This window comes from Malus domestica, chromosome 14 (genome assembly GCF_042453785.1).
Source record: "Malus domestica chromosome 14, GDT2T_hap1".
Taxonomy (NCBI): Eukaryota; Viridiplantae; Streptophyta; class Magnoliopsida; order Rosales; family Rosaceae; genus Malus; species Malus domestica.
The window spans coordinates 22,516,134-22,537,057 of record NC_091674.1 but is presented as its reverse complement, the minus strand read 5'-3'; the positions used below and the strand labels follow the sequence as shown (position 1 = coordinate 22,537,057).

General features: G+C 35.5%; 1 protein-coding gene and 1 long non-coding RNA gene across 2 annotated transcripts; both read right to left on the bottom strand.

Moving 5' to 3' along the window:
* Positions 1-13,342: 13,342 nt before the first annotated feature.
* Positions 13,343-13,882, bottom strand: LOC139191228 (uncharacterized). Its single transcript, XM_070811803.1, has one exon. The coding sequence runs from the start codon at positions 13,880-13,882 to the stop codon at positions 13,343-13,345; it is 540 nt and encodes a 179-aa protein (XP_070667904.1).
* A 2,874-nt stretch (positions 13,883-16,756) lies between these two features.
* LOC139191089 (uncharacterized) lies at positions 16,757-20,399 on the bottom strand. Its single transcript, XR_011575227.1, has 4 exons — positions 20,205-20,399; positions 19,762-19,837; positions 17,395-19,470; positions 16,757-17,188 (listed from the first exon to the last, which is right to left on the bottom strand). It is a non-coding gene; the product is annotated as an uncharacterized lncRNA (long non-coding RNA).
* Positions 20,400-20,924: the final 525 nt, after the last annotated feature.

Below are 20,924 nucleotides of genomic sequence, written 5' to 3'. Positions count from 1 at the left end.
TAAAGTTTTCACCCAAAACAGTTCACATACTCCATGTGCCATGCTTTGATATTCTGCTTCAGCACTTGATCTATCAACAACCTTTTGTTTCTTACTACGCCAAGAGACCAGATTTCCTCCAACAATAACAAAGTATCCTGATGTTGATCGTCTGTTAGTTACATCATCAGCCCAATCAGCATCAGTGTAGCCTTTAACGTCTAGATGATCATGTTTTGAAAACATTAATCCTTTCCCAGGAGCTGACTTTAAATACCTCAAGATACGGTTTACAACATCCATGTGTGTTTCACTTGGTGCATGCATAAACTGGCTTACCATGCTGATTGCATATGCTATATCTGGTCTAGTATGTGCAAGATATATTAGCTTACCCACAATTCGTTGATATCTCTCTTTGTTGGTAGGTATCTGATCAGGATATTCACCAAGTTTGTGATTCAGCTCAATTGGGGTATCTGCTGGTTTGCATGCTAGCATCCCAGTTTCCGTCAAAATATCAATAACATATTTCCGTTGTGATAGAAATATTCCTTGTTGTGAGCGGGCCACCTTAATGCCCAAGAAATACTTTAAAGCACCGAGATCTTTCATTTCAAATTCACTTGCTAGATACTTTTGCAATGCTGTCTTCTCTTCTGGATCATTTCCTGTAGCCACCATGTCATCCACATATACAATAAGAGCAGTGATTTTACCTTTCTTATGCTTTAAGAAAAGAGTATGATCTGAGTTGCTTTGCTTGTTTCCGAAAAATTTCATCGATTTGGTAAATCTCCTAAACCAAGCTCTCGGTGATTGCTTTAAACCATATAACAACTTTTTTAGTTTACAAACGTTGTTGGTCTGATTAGGATCCAGCTTGCATCCTTGGGGAAGCTCCATATAAACTTCTTCTTCTAAATCTCCATGCAGGAAAGCATTTTTTACATCGAATTGTTGCAAAGGCTAGTCAAGGTTTATTGCTAGGGATAAAAGTACAGGAATAGTGCTTATCTTAACTACATGGGCAAAAGTATCTCCGTAGTCAATGCCATATGTCTACATGTAGCCTTTTGCCACTAATCTTGTTTTGTATCGCTCAATAGTGCCATCTGCATTGAATTTTACTGTGTATATCCATCTGTAACCAACTGATTTCTTCCCCTTGGGTAGGTTAGTTAACTCCCAAGTGGAATTTTTCTGGAGTGCCTCCATTTCTTCATTCATTGCACGAGTCCACTTAGGATCTTTCATATCATCCTCTACACTACAAGGAATAGATACAGTGGATAATTGATTTACAAATGCCTCACATGATGTAGATAGCCTATGAAGGGACACATGGTTAGCAATTGGGTATTTAACCTTGGCTCTAGGATCAGGATCATATAACTGTTTAGGAATCCCTCGAGATTTTCGAGGGAGAAGTTGATAATTAGTGGACTCAATTTGACTTGCCTCAGGTACGATCTCAATAGAATTAGATTGATCAGTTACCTGTTGATTGCGTTCAGGGGCTGATTGATCATGTGGTACGGTCGAAGAAGGCAATCCCAAGCCATCTGGACTTAACGTTGCTGGATGTACTTGTGTGTCTGATGTTGGAGTCGATGATTCTGTTTCTGCATGTATTGTTTGATTATAGTCGTCTGCCGACTTATCAACATTTATCTCAGTTTTTGAAATTTCTGCAACAATTTTAATGTTGCTAATGTCTTGGGTATCCTCTTCAAACATACTATTCTCCTCCTGAATGGGATACTCAATGTCTCCCTTTGAAAAATATGTTTCTCCTTCTTGAAACTGGACAACTGCAGTGATGTATAGAGTTTGGGTAGGAGGATGAAAACATTTGTATCCCTTTTTTGTATCAGAATAACCCAAGAATACACACCGGAAGGCACATGGATCAAACTTCCCCTGTTGATGTGGATAAACCTATACATAAGCCACACAACCAAAGACACGTGATTCTAAGTTTGGGGTAGATGGAATGGTGAGAAGGTGGTTAAGTGTTTGGAATGGTGTTTGATATTGGAGAGTACTAGATGGTGTTTGATTTATGAGATATGTTGCAGAACACAGTGCCTCCCCTCAAAACTTGTGATGCATATTGGCACCATATAAAGATGCATGAACCACTTCTAAGAGATGTCGATTCTTCCTCTCTGGCTACACCATTTTGTTGAGGTGTATAGGCACATGTGGTTTGATGAACAATACCATGCTCTTGCAAATAGTTATACAGAGCATGATTGACATATTCTCCTCCATTATTAGACCTAAGTGTCTGAATTTTCTTGTCAAACTGAGTTGCAACATATTGATGAAAAATATTGAACTTGGTAGGAACTTCACTCTTGTGCTTCATTGGAAACACCCAGGTCATTCTAGTACAGTCATCTATAAATGTCATAAACCATCTAAATCCAGAAGTGGTAAGAATTCTGGCAGGACCTCAAACATCAGAATGAACGACCATGAATGGCACAGAACTTTTATTTAATCTTAATGGATAGGGGAACACGATGACTTTTGGCCAAAATACAAATTTCACAATGGAAATCAGATTCTTTGAATTGGGGAAAAAGTTCAGGGAATAAAAGTTTAAGATAACCAAATGAGGGATGTCCTAATCGCCTGTGCCATAACCAAATCTTCTTCATTTGGGTTGATTCGTCTCTATTTACATGATGCACTTGACTCAATCTATTGCTGCATTCTTCCGTTAAGTCCAAATAATATAGTTTGCCCCTTCTAGTACCACAACCAATCACGGCCCTAGTGAGCAGATCCTGGAAAAGACAATATAGTAGCCAAAAGGAAACAGAACAATTAAGGGAGTCAATAATTTAAGAAACAGATAAAAGATCGTAATCTAGGGATGGTACAACTAGGACATGATCAAGATTGAGTGAGGAAGTTAGTGAAAGAGAGCATTCTTTAGTAACCAGAGAGATTGAACCATTAGCACTGGTAATGAATGTCTGGTTGGCTGTTTTTAGTGAGTGAAGAATGTTAGCATCAGATGTCATGTGATCTGTGGCACCTGTATCAATAATCCACGATTTATTACAAGTATTAACAGATGTAGAATTAGATGTACCTGAGGTGTTAAAGTGCTCTGCTGGATTCCTTCTTTCGTCCTTTGTGAACCCATCCTTCTGGATAGCCAATAATCTCATAACAGCCTTGAATAGTATGATTTTTCAATTCGCATTTGGTGCACTGCATAGGTGGTCGATTACGAAATCGATCAGCTGTTGAGGAGTTTATGTTTTGAAGTCGAGGTCTTTGTGGAGATCGAGAATTTGTGGTAAAGAGCACAGTACCCTTAAGCATGGTGGCACTTTCTGACATGGTTCCTTGTCGATTGCTTTCACGTTTGACATGAGAGTATGCTCATTCAAGACCAGGTTTGGGCTCCATCCTCAAAATCTCACCATGAATTTGATCAAACTTGTTGTCTAATCCTGCAAGAAAAATATAGACTTGAAGTCGCTCAATTTCTTGCTGCCTTGATGAGATATCACCTGGGTCCTTCATGTTAGTAGGACTAAGTTGATCAAGTTCTTGAAAAATCTTGGTGAGATTGCCGTAATAGTTAGCAATAGGAGCTCCATTTTGCTTCATGGTAAATGACCTTTTATGAAGATCATAAATTTTTGCTTCATTAGAGCCATATGAGTAAGTTTTTTTTATGGCATCCCATACCTACATGGCTGTGTCGTAACAGATGAACCGCTTCATCTGATTGGGTGTCATAACATCAAATAACCAACTTTTGACTTGGCAATTTTCAGCTCGCCACTTGTTATACAGTGGGTCTGTGATTGCAGGCTGCTTGGTATCACCGTAAAGATGCCCATGTTTTTCTCGACCTACAATTTTCTTCTCTATGACTTGATGCCATAGAGAATAGTTGTTCTCATCCAGTTTAATTCCTACAGAGAAATTGGAATTATCATTTTGAATGGTGACCACTTGTGTGGTGGAGTTTGATTCACCTGGTGTGAATGACTGAATTGGTAGGTTTGATACTTCATCATCACTAGCCATTGTATAGGCTTAAGATCAGTGAAGTTGAAATAAAAATAAAACTGATATGATGATTGAGATATGATATGGCGGAAGCTTTTTTTTGTTTTTGAGGTTCAAGAGTCAGTCATGATCGACTGCTTTGATACCATCTCAGAAATTGAAATATACTTCATTATTATTTGTTTACAAGAGGGAAGTCCTTTCTTATAGAGGGCAAAAAACTAGTCCTAACAAGTGGACAAGCCAAATGATGATTACATGAGGAAAACACCGAAGAGGAAAATAAGGAGAAAAGGAAAGCAAAGCAAAGTAATGATGACTAGCTATAAAACAAAGTAATGATGGCTAACTATAAAGTAAATTAATGATGGCTAGCTAAAGGAATAATTACAAGTCTATTGTCTATACCAATAATGTCTAGCAGCTATTGTTGACAATTTCTTTGTTTACAATCTCAAAACAGCGTTTGAAATTTTAGGGTACTTTATTAACCGTTGATTTTATTTTCTCTACAAACTTTAAGACCTTTTAGGGTTTGGTTTTATGTTTTGGCATATAAATATACTACTTGGGTGTTGAAATTGTGATCTTTCAACTATTATTCAATAAACGTGAACTTTCTATCAATTTTTTTAGTGGATTCTAGCACTACTAAAAATGTGGACATTTGGCACCCTTTTCTCCGCACGGTTTGGTTTTGGTGCCTTTTGCTCGCCCATAGGCAATATTTGTAAATGAACGTTGTGGAAAAGAAAATTTTGCCCACAATTCAAAAAGGGTGTGCTTCGTGGAGATTTCTAGTAGTGTAGGGCTTGCTAGTGGTTTTAGCGTTGAGATTTAATTTAGTTTCCCTTCTCGTACATCTCGATGTATGGGTCAGATCGGTTTCCCTCATGTGCCATTAATCTTAGCTAGCTAACAAATTAAGAATCAATTAATTGAAGGAAGCAACTAAGAATCAATTAATTGAAGGAAGTGTTAAAAGTTCCATTATAAATTAGTTGACAATGGTAGGAGTGTCCAAATTCTTTATAAGTTTTTGTAAAGTTTCTTACTTTCTGATGTCAAAATTGAAAACTAAAAACAGTTACCAAACAAGATTTCAAATTTTAATTAAAAAATATAAAAAATAAAAACAAAATGATTATCAAACGACCTTTTAACTGTCATTTTTGCTTACCGTTCCATATACATATATTTCTTCCACAACATCTCCTACCATCGATATGCACTCCTTATTTAAAAGAGATTTTACTCCTTATTTAAAAGATAATTTTCTCATTCGTATCTAAAAAGTAAAAATAATGAAAATTGAAACCAAAGGGTGGTCACCATACCCTTGATTAATACAATCATTATTTAGAATAGTTTGAGTATACATTCACTATTTAGAAGAGTACGTACTCTTGTCGAGGTAAATAATATTATACACACAAACTCACTGCATATCAGTTTAAAGAATTTATTTATCTTTTAAAGGTAAAACCATGTCTTAGTTAAACATATTATAAAATGCTGTAGCGTTCGCGAAAATTCGGAGAGTACGTAAGATATCAACTTTCATGCTGTGGCATGTTTGACAAAATGTTGTAACTTAAAAGTAGCATGAATTCTATTCAATGTTATTATATGCTCATCATTTGATGCCTTCCCTAGGTTTCTATTTGAAGATAATAAAAACTATGATAATAAAAAACTGTGATAATATCTGGGTTGATGTATTTGTTTTGGGTGATGATAGAGAGATTAACTTTTTAGATCATATTGCAGACCACATAATGTGGTGATTAATGGTTGAATCTTTTATAAAATCATTAACCGTTACATTATTTTATTTACAAAACACAGTCTATAGAAATATGGTTTCTTCAGCAGATTCCATTTGTTCTTAATTTTCTCGTTACGAAATATTTTGTCGTAATCCCTTGATCACCCATCTGGCAGCCAATATAATGTACAGATTGCTCTTATCGATGTTATATATATATGAAGGAAAAGAAAAAAAAATGGAATAGAAAACCATAATATATTGAAAGTTTTAACGAAATATTTCCGATACTGTTTATTTTAACGAAAAATGACATTTTTACCCTAAAAAGTCATTCCTAATAGTATTCATTTACACTACCTTTTTGTCATTTTGATTAAAACTTAAAGTTTTAATATTATTTTCATTAGGTTTCCTTAATATTATATAAGCGCCCTAATAATATGTACGGAACGTTCTGGCTTATGATGATAACATTGTTTTCTTTGAGAAACATCTTGTCTCTAGGGATATCTTTGTTGGATTATATTATCGCGACATTTCAAAAATCATCATTGAGTAATTTGCTGGAACAGTAATCTAATTTTAAGCTTTTATATTGACAAATACTTAAATATATGTTATATATAGTTATGTATCGTGCACTACAACACATGGATTATTTTTTATTTTTTTATTTTTTTATTTTTTTATTTTTTTGTCAAAGCACTACAACACATGGCGTTAAGTCTCTAGATTAAGCGATGAATCACTATTACTTGCATATATAAGCTTTTTGTTGAAAGCATCTAATACTGAATGCATATGCTGAAGAGTAAGACTCGATATTATTGTCACGCTCTAGATTTGGGGTGGGTGAAAAAATAACTCCGCAGTTGTTACACGAATAAAAATAAAATGAAAAATAAATAATTATTATTTTACATTATAAGGTTCACAATAGCACACAATCACATTCTAATTTATATTATAAAGTTTCTTTTAGACTTTCAGTGAAAGTCGACTACTTTTCAAGTCTCTGGTTCAACATTGTCAATGACAATAATCTATAAGGGGTGAGCTACTAACTCAGTAGGGTAATAACCACAATGCATTCAGCATAACAGAAGTAACGATAATGCATGAATGTAACGTTTCCTTTCATCCTAATTTTGGAAACCCAATTAACAAATAATCTCATTTCCTTTCATTAGTCATATTGTCAAACTCTTAGTCCTAAAATTCGAACCCGATTTGATCATTTTATCGGACTCTAACTGAAGGGGCTTCATACCCTTTTCTTGTGCACTGTGGGCTGAACATAGATCATGACAGGAACAAAGCTAGATATTTTTTTAGTTAGAGGCATCTTAAAACAACAAAGTAAAATTAAAATGTACAACATGTTATATATACTAAATGAAACACTTATATGTTAATTCATAATCTCTTACGTGCAATACATTATAATTTTCCTCCATTTGCTTAATGTTTTGAGAACAGTCCAATTTCATTAATATCTCTTTTCCTTTATATAACTGTGTTATAGTTCAATTCTACAAAGAATTCATCTCAATACCTATAGCCGATTTTTTTATTTTGAGTTACATGTTGATAGTTTAGGGATGGACATTGTGTGGTTTGGTGCAGTTCCGCTTAATTAATTTTATTACTAAAATTTTACGATTCTGTTCACACTAATTCCGGTTCGGTTCGGTTCATGCTGGTTTACAGTTCCGAATACTAAATCATTTGAATACCAAATCAAAATGTTATTCAAAGTTTACTTTTTTTTTCTTTGCATGCTTGCATTCAAATACAACTTCTAAAATAGTTACACAAAGTTACAAACAAAACAAGTCATTTTTAAATACTAAATCAAAATACAAATATCCCCAACACCAAGCAAAAAATAAAAATAAAAATACAATTCAAATGTTCATTGCTGCAAAATCAAACAAACAAAAAACTTCAAATTTTGGCAGCTCCTTGGCACCGTGCCGATGTCAAATTTCCTTTTGAAACAGCATACACGGTGCAAAATCTTGGAGTGCAGGCTGAGATTTTTAAGGGAGTCCTTTTTGTTTCCTTAGAGCATTAATTGTTAACATGAATTAAGATCACTCACAAGGTAATTCTGATACAATCGTTCACTAAATACATGAAGCATGATCACTTTCAATGGGTGAACTCTGAAAGTGAAAGATTTAATTGAGAAATGCTCATACGTAGTCGCCCTAGGTGAAATCAGTTTAGTTTTCATCTCTCATTTAGTGACACTTGTATACACAACTATAGAATATAATTAAATATATTCATGATTCAGTTCTGAACCGTTTGATCAACACAGTTTTCTACAGTTTATTTTGTCGTGGTTTGATTCGGTTTCATGGTTCCACGGTTTTTATGCCAACCCCTATTAATAGGTACCAATCAACGTGTTTAACACAAAGATGCATTAAACAGAGAACTTATCAAGAGAAATGAAATGATATCCACACATCTCTTTTATTTTTTTGTGCACATATTTGTTTATTTATGTTCATTGATTTTCCTTTAATTTATTCAATCTAATAATTAGAAATAAACAAGAATATGTAAGAAGAGAGGATGGGTGTGTGGAAATCACTTTCCTATGTAAAAACAACAAACATTGATAAATCAAAACCATGTTAAAATTTAATAAATAATATGCACAAGCAAGCAAGAAGAAACATAACCAATAAAGCAAGTACATAAAAAATGATAAAAACTCCAAGTTAGAATATAATTAGGTTGATTATACTTAATTTCTATTGCATATGGCATAAGATAATGGGAGGGGTGTTGTTGGCAAAATATAAGTGAATATTGTACTTCATTGGGTTATTAGGTGAGGTTTTAATTTGGAGGTTGACATTATTAACTATGTTGAGAAAAGCTTAATGAGTAAGGAAGATTGATGAACACAGAGGAAGAACCAATGAAGATTGCAAAGAGAAAACAAGGAGATAGAAAGCTATAGAGAAGTTAGAGAGAGAGCAACAAACTGAATAGATTTCATTAAAGCACTCAGTGTTAAACCAACGGTACATATACAGTGATTCTAACTAAGTTGCCTATGTGGCATATCCAGTACAACCAACTTTACTGTAACAACCTTATCTTTCTCTATATAAACCTATAGATTGTTGACACCTGTTATTACTCCCGTCAATCTCAGCTGGGAACTCCTAGCCTAAGATTGTGACAATGCTTAATGAACAGAGGACTATGCAATCCCTTGGTAAGTATATTAGCAACCTGTGACTCTGTTGGTACATAATTCACTGTTATATCTTTGTTTTGGACCTTTTCTCTAACAAAATGATAGTCAGTGTCTAGATGTTTTATGCGGGAGTGAAACTCTGGATTGAGGAGAGTGCCAAAGTAGACAGATTATCATAATGTAGAGTTGGAGGATAGTTCAATACTTGATGCAAATCTTTTAGAATTGATCTGATCCAACAAACATCAGCAATGCAATGAGCTAAAGCCTTATACTTAGCTTTAATTGAACTTCTTAAAATTGAAGCTTGCTTCTTTGATTGGCATGAGATGAGATTATTGCCAACATACACCGCATATACTGAAATTGATCTCCTTGTGTTGATATCTGCAGCCTGTTAATCATCGGTAATTGATCAAGAATCTAAAGAATTTAGAGAGAGAAGGAGAAAGCTTAAGAGAGAGATAGAGTTATTTTCTGTAAACTGTTCTTCTTATTTCTTCTTACTGAAGTTATTACATTCTACTGATATTTATATAAAGGCCATACATCATAACCACCTTTCTAACAATCCCAACTACCTACACCTATATTGAGTTGACAAGTGGCACCATATCTACCCTTGATTATACTCTAACATCCTTCTGCAAGCTCATGTTTGGATGAACCAAGCATGAGATTGTTACAATGAGTGTGGAATAATGGTGCACTCAGTCCCTTAGTGAAGATATCAGCAAACTGTTCTCGAGAAGACACAAACTGAACTCCAAGCCGTTTTTGTCCGCTCCTTGACGAAATGAACATCCACCTCAATATGTTTCGTCTTTTGATGTTGGACAGGATTAAATGATAATGCGATGGCAGATAAGTTGTCACAGAAAAGAACAGGGGAAGAAGGGATTTGAACCTGCAGAAATGATAGAAGTTGTAAGATCCAATCAATCTCAGCATTGGTAATAGACAATGCGCGGTAATCAGCCTCTGTGGAAGACCGAGATACAGTTTGCTGTTTCTTGGAAGACCAGGAGATAAGATTAGCACCAAGAAACACCACCATTCTAGTAGTTGACTATCGATCATTCGGATTACCTACCCAATCGGCATCATTAAAAGCCCGAATTGTCAAATCACTCTTAGAGTAAGTAAGACCAAGCTGCATGGTGGCTTTCAAATACCGTAATATCCGCTTTACAGCAGTGAAGTGAGACATCATAGGGTTTTGCATAAACTGACAAACTTGGTGCACAGAGAAAAATATCTGGACGAGTAAAGATAAGGTATTGTAAGGCACCTACAATGCTTCGATAGGCAGTAGGATTGGTATATGGAATGCCATCATCCTTCAATAATCGGTTATATGGTAAGCAGAGAGTCTCAGAAGACTTGGATTCGAGCATTTCTGTCTTCTGCAATAGATCTTGAATATATTTAGACTGGGAGAGAAACAATCCAGAAGTTGTTCAAGTGATTTGAATGCCAAGAAAATAATGTAACTCCCCAAGATCTTTAAGGTCAAACTCAGAAGTAAGCGAACCAATAACCTGTTTAATAGCCGTTAATGAACTTCCAGTAATGATAATATCATCAACATATAACAATAGAATCACAACTGCACTGCCAATTGTATTGATGAACAGAGAGGAATCAAAGTATGTGGATTTGAACCCTATTGTTGGTAGAAAGGTAGTGAATCTTTCATTCCATGCACGAGGGGCTTGTTTCAAGCCATAAAGAGACTTGTGAAGCTTACAAACAAGATGCGGATGACTAGAATCTTCAAACCCCAGAGGTTGTGACATGTAGACCTATTCTTGCAGTAAACCATGCAAAAATGCATTTTGCACATCTAATTGCCGAAGAGGCCAGCCAAAATGAGCAGCAAGAGATAAAACTAACCTCACAGTGGTTGGTTTGACCACAGGACTAAAGGTCTCTCCAAAATCTAAACCAGGTTCTTGGCTAAAACCTTTGGCAACCAAACAAGCCTTATGTCGTGCAATGGAACCATCAACATTCCGTTTTAGTTTAAACACCCACTTACAGCCTACAAGATTCTTCTGAGATGGTAAAGAAACCAATGACCAAGTACCTTGAGAATGAAGAGCATTTATTTCCTCCTACATAGCATTGTACCAAACTGAAACCTTAAGAGCATTCTTATAAGATGTAGGTTCGATAACTGAGAGGTCCACTTCACTAGAGTCTGTCAAGGCAACAAGGAAGGCCTTGCTTTTGATGATACCACTTTTGCTCTGTGTTTGCATAGGATGCAAGTTAATGGGAGCAATGGGAAGAACCACTTGCAAATTCTCAAAGCAAAATGGTAAGCTTACAGAATCAACAGGTATAGAATCCTCAAGACCATGTGTAGAATCCATAGGGTGTGGAGATAAAGAACTGGGGCCAGCAGTAATGGACTGTGATTGTAATTGTTGCTGAGAAACAAAAGGACTTTGAGGAACATGTGAAGATGAGACTGCAGTAGACACGGGTGCTAGTGGCATTGACTCATGAGGGGTGGAAACATAATGTGTATGAGTTGAAGGAGATAAATCAGAAACCAAAATGTTATCCAGTATGGGAATGCAAGTGCAATAAAGAAGACTACTTGTAGCCGCAGGCAAGGAGGACTTATTAGTATGAGAAATCAAGTCGGTATATGGAAAGTCTAACTCATTGAACACCACATGCCTAGATATGTAATACTTGTTTCGAGAAACATAAAAACAAATATAGCCCTTGTACTGAGAAGCATACCCAAGGAAAACACATTTAGTAGTCTTTGGTTGTAATTTTGTTTCATTATAAGGTTTGAGAAAGGGGAAACATGAACAGCCAAAGATCTTAAGATGGGAAATGATGGGGAGTGTGCCATACAAAGCTTCAAAAGGAGATTTATATTGTAGGATGGGGGTAGACATTCGGTTTATAAGGTAAATAGCAGTTTGACAACCAAAAGACCAAAAGTTTGAAGGTAGAAAAGCATGTTGAAGTAGTGTAATTGTGGTTTCAATAACATGTCTATGTTTACTCTCCGCCAAACTGTTTTGTTGAGGGGTATATGGGCAAGATTTGTGATGTAGAATGCCTTGGTGTTCTAAGAAAGAATGTAACTTGTGATTAACATACTCACCACCACCATCAGTTTGTAATATTTTGACAGTAGTAGAAAATTGAGTATGTACAAAAGAGCAGAACCTCACAAAGGTGTCAAAGAAATTAGATTTATTTATAAGAAGGAATATCCAACAAAACCGAGTACACTCATCAATTAGTGTGACATAATATTTGAAACCATCTATAGAAGTACAAGGAGCAGGAACCCAAAGGTTACTGTGTACAATTTCAAATGGAATGGAAGATTGATGAGTTCTAGGTGAAAAAGATAACCTAGTGAATTTACCCTCTAAACAATTCTGACACACAGTGGAACACAACATCTTTATCACATGTGATATTGGCATTTTTTAGCATCAATGAGGTAGTAATATTAGAAGGATTACCTAAATGTTTGTGCCAAACACTGGAATTGATAAGCTGTCCAAGACATGCACTAGCTTGAGGAATTGAAGGTCTAGATTGAGCAAGAACTGGTATGGGATAAAGTCCATTACTGCACGGTCCTTTGTGTAAGATCTTCCCTGTGGCTTTGTCCTGGATCCAAAAAACAATAGGCATAAAAAAATGAGCCAACAATTGTTATCAAGACATATTTAATGAACTGATAACACGTTATGAGTTAACTGGGGTACATATAAAATGGAATTCAGTTTAATGGGAGAAGTGGAAGGCTGAATAACACTGCTGCCAACATGAGACACAGTTAAACCTTCACCATTGGCAATCTGCATAAGCTCAGTAGTTGGATATGGAGATGTCAGAGACAGGTTTTTAAGGTCAGCAGTCATATGGTTGGAAGCTCTTGAATTCGCAAGCCAAAATTGAGGAGAGTTCTGAGAAGATGAGCCGTGTGATTGATGAGATACCACAGTATTCATAGCATGTAAATGAGGCGAAGCTGGAGATTGAGTATAAGACATTGGCACTTATGAGGGATATCCAGCAGATGCATAAGAGGCAGTGATCAGATGAGACTGAGAAGCACCGACATAATTTGGCCCTTTGTCATTATAAAAACAGAACCAAGTGGAGTGGTTTGTTTTTCCACAGATATGACAGCCTTGTTTTGAAGGAGATCTCGATCCACAAAAAGCTGCAGAGTGACCATATGTGTTGCACAATTGACAGATAATTGAAGGAGATCCACCATTAGACAAAGTTGGAGAAGGCCCAAGAACGCCTGAAGTAGGATTAGGATACACATTCTAAGACTGTCTGTTGAATTTTACACCTTGATTAAACTTGCCCCTGCCCTTTTGTTTGGTATGATTAAACTGACGGTTCCCTCCTGAGAAGAAACTAGATGGACTTGAATTATTTTGAAACGGAGATGTAGACCCTTTGGTAGCAGAAGAATGATCGGCAACCATAGCAGACAAAAGTGGATTGGGAACATGAGTTTCAACAATACGTTCCTCAGCAAGAAGTTGAGATCGGAACTCCTTAAGAGATATAACATTCTCACGACCCCGAATCATACATTGAAAAGTATTATATTCAGGAGGTAAGCCAATAAGTGCAAGAATCACAATATCCTCATCCGCAAAATGTACCATGGCAGCAGAAAGATAATCTCGAGCTTCTTTAATCTTTTGCAAATACTGAGACACATTATCAGACCTTTTCTTGATTGTTTGTAAGTTGGACTTCATTTGAAAGATGCTAGTGCGAGAAACAGTGGAGAATTGTTCCTTTAATCTAGTCCATAAATCTTGAGAACTAACACTGCCAATAGCATATGACATAGCAACCGGCGATAAAGTTGCAGTAATCAACTACATTAAAGCCCGATCATGCATTTTCCAGACAGTGTAATCCTCATTTGCAACAGTAGATGAACAAGTCTCAGTATTACTATCAACCGTAGAATTTCCAGAATGTTGAATAAAACGAGCAGGACAAGGGGTAGACCCATCAACAAATCCTATACTCCCATGGCCTTCCAACAACAATTGCATTTGAAATTGCCAATTGAGGTAGTTAGAATCATCCAATTTCACATGAACAGATGCAGAAACAGTGGAAATAAAAGATGTTATGGTCACATGAACAATCTGAAGTTGAGAAACAGTCACCATAATGTCGTAAATCAATTGAGACAATATTACAAACACTTGGCAGACAGAACAAACAATTTGTACTTTTGAAGAGAATCGAAGATGGCAGTACCAGAAACCCTAGAAATCGAATGAGAAGATACCAATCTTTGAAGAACCACAACACGAATTATAGAAATCGCTGTGGGAAGAAGATGAAGAACGCAATGAGCAACAAGTAACGAGTAGCGGAAGCAACTAGAGGATCGAAGATGCGCAAGCAACACCGGTGATGGATACCATGTTAATCATCAGTAATTGATCAAGAATCTAAAGAATTTAGAGAGAGAAGGAGAAAGCTTAAGAAAGACATAGAGATATTTTCTGTAAACTGTTCTTCTTATTTCTTCTTACTGAAGTTATTACATTCTACTGATATTTATATAAAGGCCATACATCATAACCACCTTTCTAACAATCCCAACTAACTACACCTATATTGAGTTGACAAGTGGCACCATATCTACCCTTGATTATACTCTAACACAGCCCAATCAAATGCTGAGATATTGATGTCTTGTGATGGTATAGAGGTAAGTCCACAATCAAGTGTAACCTGCAAATATCTTAAGATTCTTTTTACCAAGAAGAAATGTGCATCAGTTGGCTGAGTCATGTACTGATAAACAACATTCACAATATGTGCTATATTCGGCCTGGTGAATGTCAAGTATTGCAATGCCTCTACTATACTTCTGTACAATGTTGGATCCTCCATGGGTGTTCCTTATGAGACAAGTAACTGTGTATGAGGCTTTGATGGTGTTAGGGTAGGTTTACATGAACTCATGCCTACCTTATTAATCAATTCCCTTACATACTTTGATTGATTGATAAACAAACTGCCATCAAGTTTGTATTGAATGTGCAGTCCCAGAAAATATGTCAATCTCCCAATGTCTTTTAAATCAAACAATTCTGCAAGTTGAGTAATGGTTGATTGCACCTTTGCTTTATTTGAACCAGTTAGAATTATATCATCTACATAAAGTAGTAAGATGATAATATCCTCCCCATCATGCTTGATGAACAAGCTTGTATCAGATTGAGCCATAATGAATCTAAAAGATGGCAAGACTCCAATCAACTTTACATTCCAGGCCCTTAGAGCTTGTTTAAGCCTATACAAGGACTTAACCAACTTGCACACATGATTAAGATACTTTGAATCAAGAAATCCATGTGGTTGCTTCATATAAATCTTTTCTTGAAGTTCTCCATGTAAAAAGGCATTCTTTATATCAAGTTGCCTCAATTCCCACTTATGATAGGTTGCCAAAGCTTATATCAATCTTAATATGGTATGTCGAACTATTGGACTAAATTTTTCTGAGTAATTAATGCCTTGCTCTTGAGCGAATCCTTGAGCTACCAACCTTGCCTTGTATCTTGCAATACTTCTATCAAGATTTCTCTTTATTTTATAGACCCATTTGCTGCCAATTATTAATCTATTAGATGGTGTGGGAACAAGATTCCATGTCCCTTGAGTTTTCAATGCATCAAACTCTTCTTGCATTGCTTGTTGTCATTTAGGAAAAGATGCAGCAGTTCTAAATGTTTTTGGTTCATCACCATCATTAATATCAGCAATAAATGAATATCTAGCAAAAACATCATCATAAGTGTCATCAAAGTTCAATGATTGAAGCTCTGGAAATAAAGCAAGATAGGCGGCATAATTCTTTCTTTCAATAACTCGTCTTTAATCTTGTTTGCAAATAGTGAATTATTTGATGTTGGTTATTGCATGTAATCAGAAGCAGCTAAAGATGCACTAGGAGTAAATGGAAGAATTACCTGTAGTTGTGCAAGATCAAGGACATGCAACAAAGGTTGAAATTGATCTTGATTTTGAGAATGAACCAGAGAATTTGAAGTTTCAAATACCTATGAAGTTCTATCACTGATCGATGTGTTGTAGCAGCACTACTATTCTCAGAAGAACTATACAACTTCTGTGATTTTAGACCTATCAATCTTAGTCGGAAAGGTTGATTTATCATGTAGAACATGTCTTGAAAGAATCAACCTTTTTTATTCTGAATTGTAACAGATGACACCTTTATAACCATGAGCATAACCTAGAAATCAACTCACTGATGTTCTAGGTTGAAGTTTGGAATCATTATAATACCTCAAGTATGGATGTACAACTGATTAAGTCTTGTAACTGTGGTGGTTTATTAAACAAGGCATAATAAGGAGAAGTCATCTGCAAAGTTCTAATTGGCATTTTATTGATCAAATACATTGCACGAGCACAAGCATGGTACCAAAACTCTTAAGGTAATCCAGCAACATTCATTTAGGTTATAGCAATTTCAATTATATGCCTATGCTTCCTCCCAACTAAACCATTTTGTTGAGGTGTGTAAGGACAAGAAATCCTCTGAGTTATTCCTTCTGAAGCAACAAAATCCTTAAAAGCTTTACTGGCAAACTCACCACCTCTATCAGATTGCATACATTTAATCCTAATTCCAAATTATACCTCAACAAAATTATAAAACTGAACAAAAGTTGGGAAAACTTCAGATTTATCAATTAGTGGAAAAATCTACACATGTTGAGTACAATCATCCACAAATGTAACATAAAACCTATATCCTTCAATTGATCTAACGGATGTTGGCCCCCAAACATCCATATGAATTCTATCAAAAGGAAGAATACATCTCACAGATTCACCAAAGAAAGGTTTCTTAGCTATCTTTCCATGAATACAAGCATTATACATCCTATGTACATCATCTATAGCATGAGATATTTGAGACTTAGCTAGCATAATAGGCATTACTTCATTTGTTGGATGCCTCAATCTGTGATGCCACACTAAAGATTTCACCAATTGTCCAATAAAAGCTGCTGAGGATGAGAAAGTTGATGCAGGGATCCAAAATAATTCTCCAGGTTAATCATTCCTTGGTATAAGATTTGCTTTGTTGCCTTGTCCTGCACAAAGAACACTGAGTCATCACAAATAAACCAGCATTTATTGTCTTTGCACAGTTGAGTTACTGATAAAAGATTAACTGCAATTGAGGGAACATGTAACACTTGTTTCAGTATTAGAGAATTGAATGGTGTCTCTATAATAGTACTGCCAATATTGTGAATTGATAATCCCTGACCATTCCTAATTTTAATTATTTTTGCACCTTCAAATGGAGCAACATTGTTCAAACTTGCAATGTTAGAAGTTATATGGTGAGATGCTCCTGTATCAAGATTCCATGTTGGAAAGTTCTGTGTAATGGCATCAATTGAGTTATTTTGAGCAGTCATAACATGGACTTGATATGAACCTTGATCATGATCAGAAGTGCTTGGATATGTTGTATACATTGCAGACCCTGGAACTTGATAAGAATAATGTGCCATGAAAGGATTAGATGCATTAGAGTTGCCTTGCTGTTAAGGAAATGAACGAGAATGAATTTGAGGCATTGATGATGATGCAGTGAATGTTAGTGCTTGAGAGACTGGTGGTCTAGTAGGCTGATATGAATAATTTCCCCTGTGATAACACTCAAGTGCAGTGTGACCACGTTTTCTACAGATCTGACACTAAATAAAGAATCTATTAGTAGGTGTTTGAAAATTTCTGAAGAAACAATTCGGAGTTGTATGACCTCTTCTTTGACAGATTTGGCATTCAAGATGCAAAGTTGTCATTGATTCAATATTTCCAGACCATGTATTGTTTTGCCTGTATCCATTAGACCATGTACCTTTGTAACTCGATATGTATCATCCATTATTTCTCTATTAACCTCCATTGTATGGTATTTGTTATTGCTGCTGCCCACCATTATATTAAGTTGCACCAGAAAATTGACTAGATCCTAATTCAGCGTTATTACTACCAATAAGGAATAAAACCAGGTGGTTGAGACGTAAAACCAGGTGGCAGAGAGCCATATGGAACCTGAGGCACTGCAATAATTCTACCATCAATACTGGATTCAACATCAGATGACTGAGAACTTGAAGCACCATTGCTAAATTGTGAATTTCCAGAGGAACTAGATGATGCACCATTCATATACAAAGCTGACATGTTATGAGATAAAGAATTGATAACAGTTTCATTTTCTCTTTCAGCACCAAGAAGTAAAGACTTGAATTCTTTCATTGAAATAACAATATCTATTACCTATATTACAGTCCTTATAGTTGCATATTCCTTTGGCAAACCAGCTAAAGCAGCAATAATGACATCATTAATTGAAATGAACTCCCCTGCTGCAATCAATTGGTCTTTAATAGATTTGAGCCTTAAAAGATACTTATCCATCAAATCTCCACCTTTTTGAATTGTATGTAATTTAATCTTTAGATGGTTAACACTAGTTTTAGATGCAGAAGCAAATCTTTCCTCAAGATTAGACAAAGCATCTTTAGCAATTCTACAACCAATAACATGTTCAATTGCATCATCAGAGAGAGTAGCAATTAACAGACTTAACAAAGCCAAATCTAGTGATTCCCACTCTTAATAGCCTTCAATAACATCTTTAGTCACTCCAGTTTCAGTACTTAGAGTAAATTTAGGTGGACAGTCCACAGATCCATCAAAATGACCAAACAATTTGTAACCTTTCAAGATTGACTTAAACTTAAATGCCCACTTAATGTAATTGTTATCACTAAGTTTTATGGTCAGCATACCCAATAAACCTTCAATTTTGACAATAGATGAAATCATGATATCTTCAAATAACAATCTCAACAAGAACAATGAATCCTCCAATCTTTCACAACAAGTTAACATATTAAATGCAAGAATCACAAACTTTGATCTTCAAAATTCAACTAATCACAGTTGAAATGGGTAGCATTGCCTTTTCATATCCCAGAACTCAAATCTTGATTCAGAATAGTAAAACTAGCATCAACCTTTTTGGAAAGCAAATAAATTAAGAAATCGAAAGCAGAATTTATCATATACCCATCAACACACAATAATCAAGAAAATAACCAGTGCACATTCAAGAAAGAATAATATGTGACAAGATTTCGAACATTGAACCTGAAATTTCACCAGTATCCACCTTTTCACTGTGAATTATCAATACCACCAAAGTAACAGATGCAGAAAAAACTACTAGCAAGATCGCCAGAATCATGATGATGAAGCCCCTACTTTGCCGCGAAAACTACAACTCGAAATCCACACCACCGCGGCTAAGCTTCAAACCCCACAGCTGATCACATGCTCGATACCATATTAACTATGTTGAGAAAAGCTTGATGAGTAAGGAAGATTGATGAACACATAGGAAGAACCAATGAAGATTGCAAAGAGAAAATAAGGAGAGAGAAAGATAGAGAGAAGTTAGAGAGAGCAACAAACTGAACAGATTTCATTAAAGCATTCAGCGCTAAACCAACGGTACATATACAGTGATTCTAACTAACTTGCCTATGTGGCATATCCAGTACAACCAACTCTATTGTAACAACCTTATCTCTCTATATAAACCTATAGATTGTTGACACCTGTTATTAGATATTACATGTACCTTTTTTTGGCAAACCAAGTGGATGGGGGCATCTATCCCAATGAGCCTATAGGCTCCGTTTTTGGATCTTGGTGCCCTGAGAATGTACGCAACTACTTTTAGTTCCATAATTCTATAAATTAATCACATACTTTTTTAATTTGGAACTCTAACAAATGATCATGTAAGGATCATAGTTATTCATTTCCATTTTATACCTTTCCAATAAGTTCATAATGAAGGAAATTAATAATTATCGTTCATGATAATTATAAACGGATATCAACATAACATTCTAATATACAATGTTATTCAAGAATTAAAGCTATACTCATGAACATATGAACCATGTCGATCAAGTAGTTATACAATTGAACCAAACAATACATATCACATAATCATCTATATGAAGCCATGTAACTTAACATGTATAAATATATAAGGGTTCCCCGAAATTCTCCTACCTAGATTCCAAAAGTTAAAAGCATATATCCAAGTAAATATCACAATGATCCACCACCTTGATCAACTCCTCGATAATCCGAACTTCGGCAAAACAACCCAACTAGTAATCTACACACGTCAAACCCTCCATATTTCTTTCATAATATATCTCTCTCTTCCCTTTCTTTTCCGTAAGGCACAATCTAGGACCAACTGAAGCCATTTTCATGTTCTAAAATAAAAAGGGAGTAGAGACTCCTATTTATAGGGCAAACAAGTGCCTCTGATTGGATAATTCTTTGCGGTTAGTCCCATCTGGTAGTGTTTTTTCTCCAAATTTAGATCATTGTTTCCCACAACTCAACAGCTCATACTAGTGATCTAATTCCTGTCACGTACATATCTCCTTGCATGCAAACTCAATTGCCACCTCCACAATTTGCATGTAAAGTTAGGGCCCCTCCAACTAAATGAAATAGATAGGAATCTTTTTGGAGATTTCTATGGAATACCAGAACTTATTAAGTTAATACATAATTTAATTATATAAAACTATGGCTAGTTTTTGTAGTGCAAGTATATCACGTGAAAATCTCAGGCTCATTAACTCTATATATATATATATACACACACACACACACACCAAAGAAATCCAATAAAAACTTTATTAATAGTAATACACATTTTTTAAATACGGAATCTCACAGTTACAATAGAGCTAAGTAAGGATTGAAGATGGT

Coding starts and splice junctions, on each gene's coding strand:
- LOC139191228 (XM_070811803.1), bottom strand. CDS start 13,882: ATGTCATATGCTATTGGCAGTGTTAGTTCTCAAGATTTATGGACTAGA.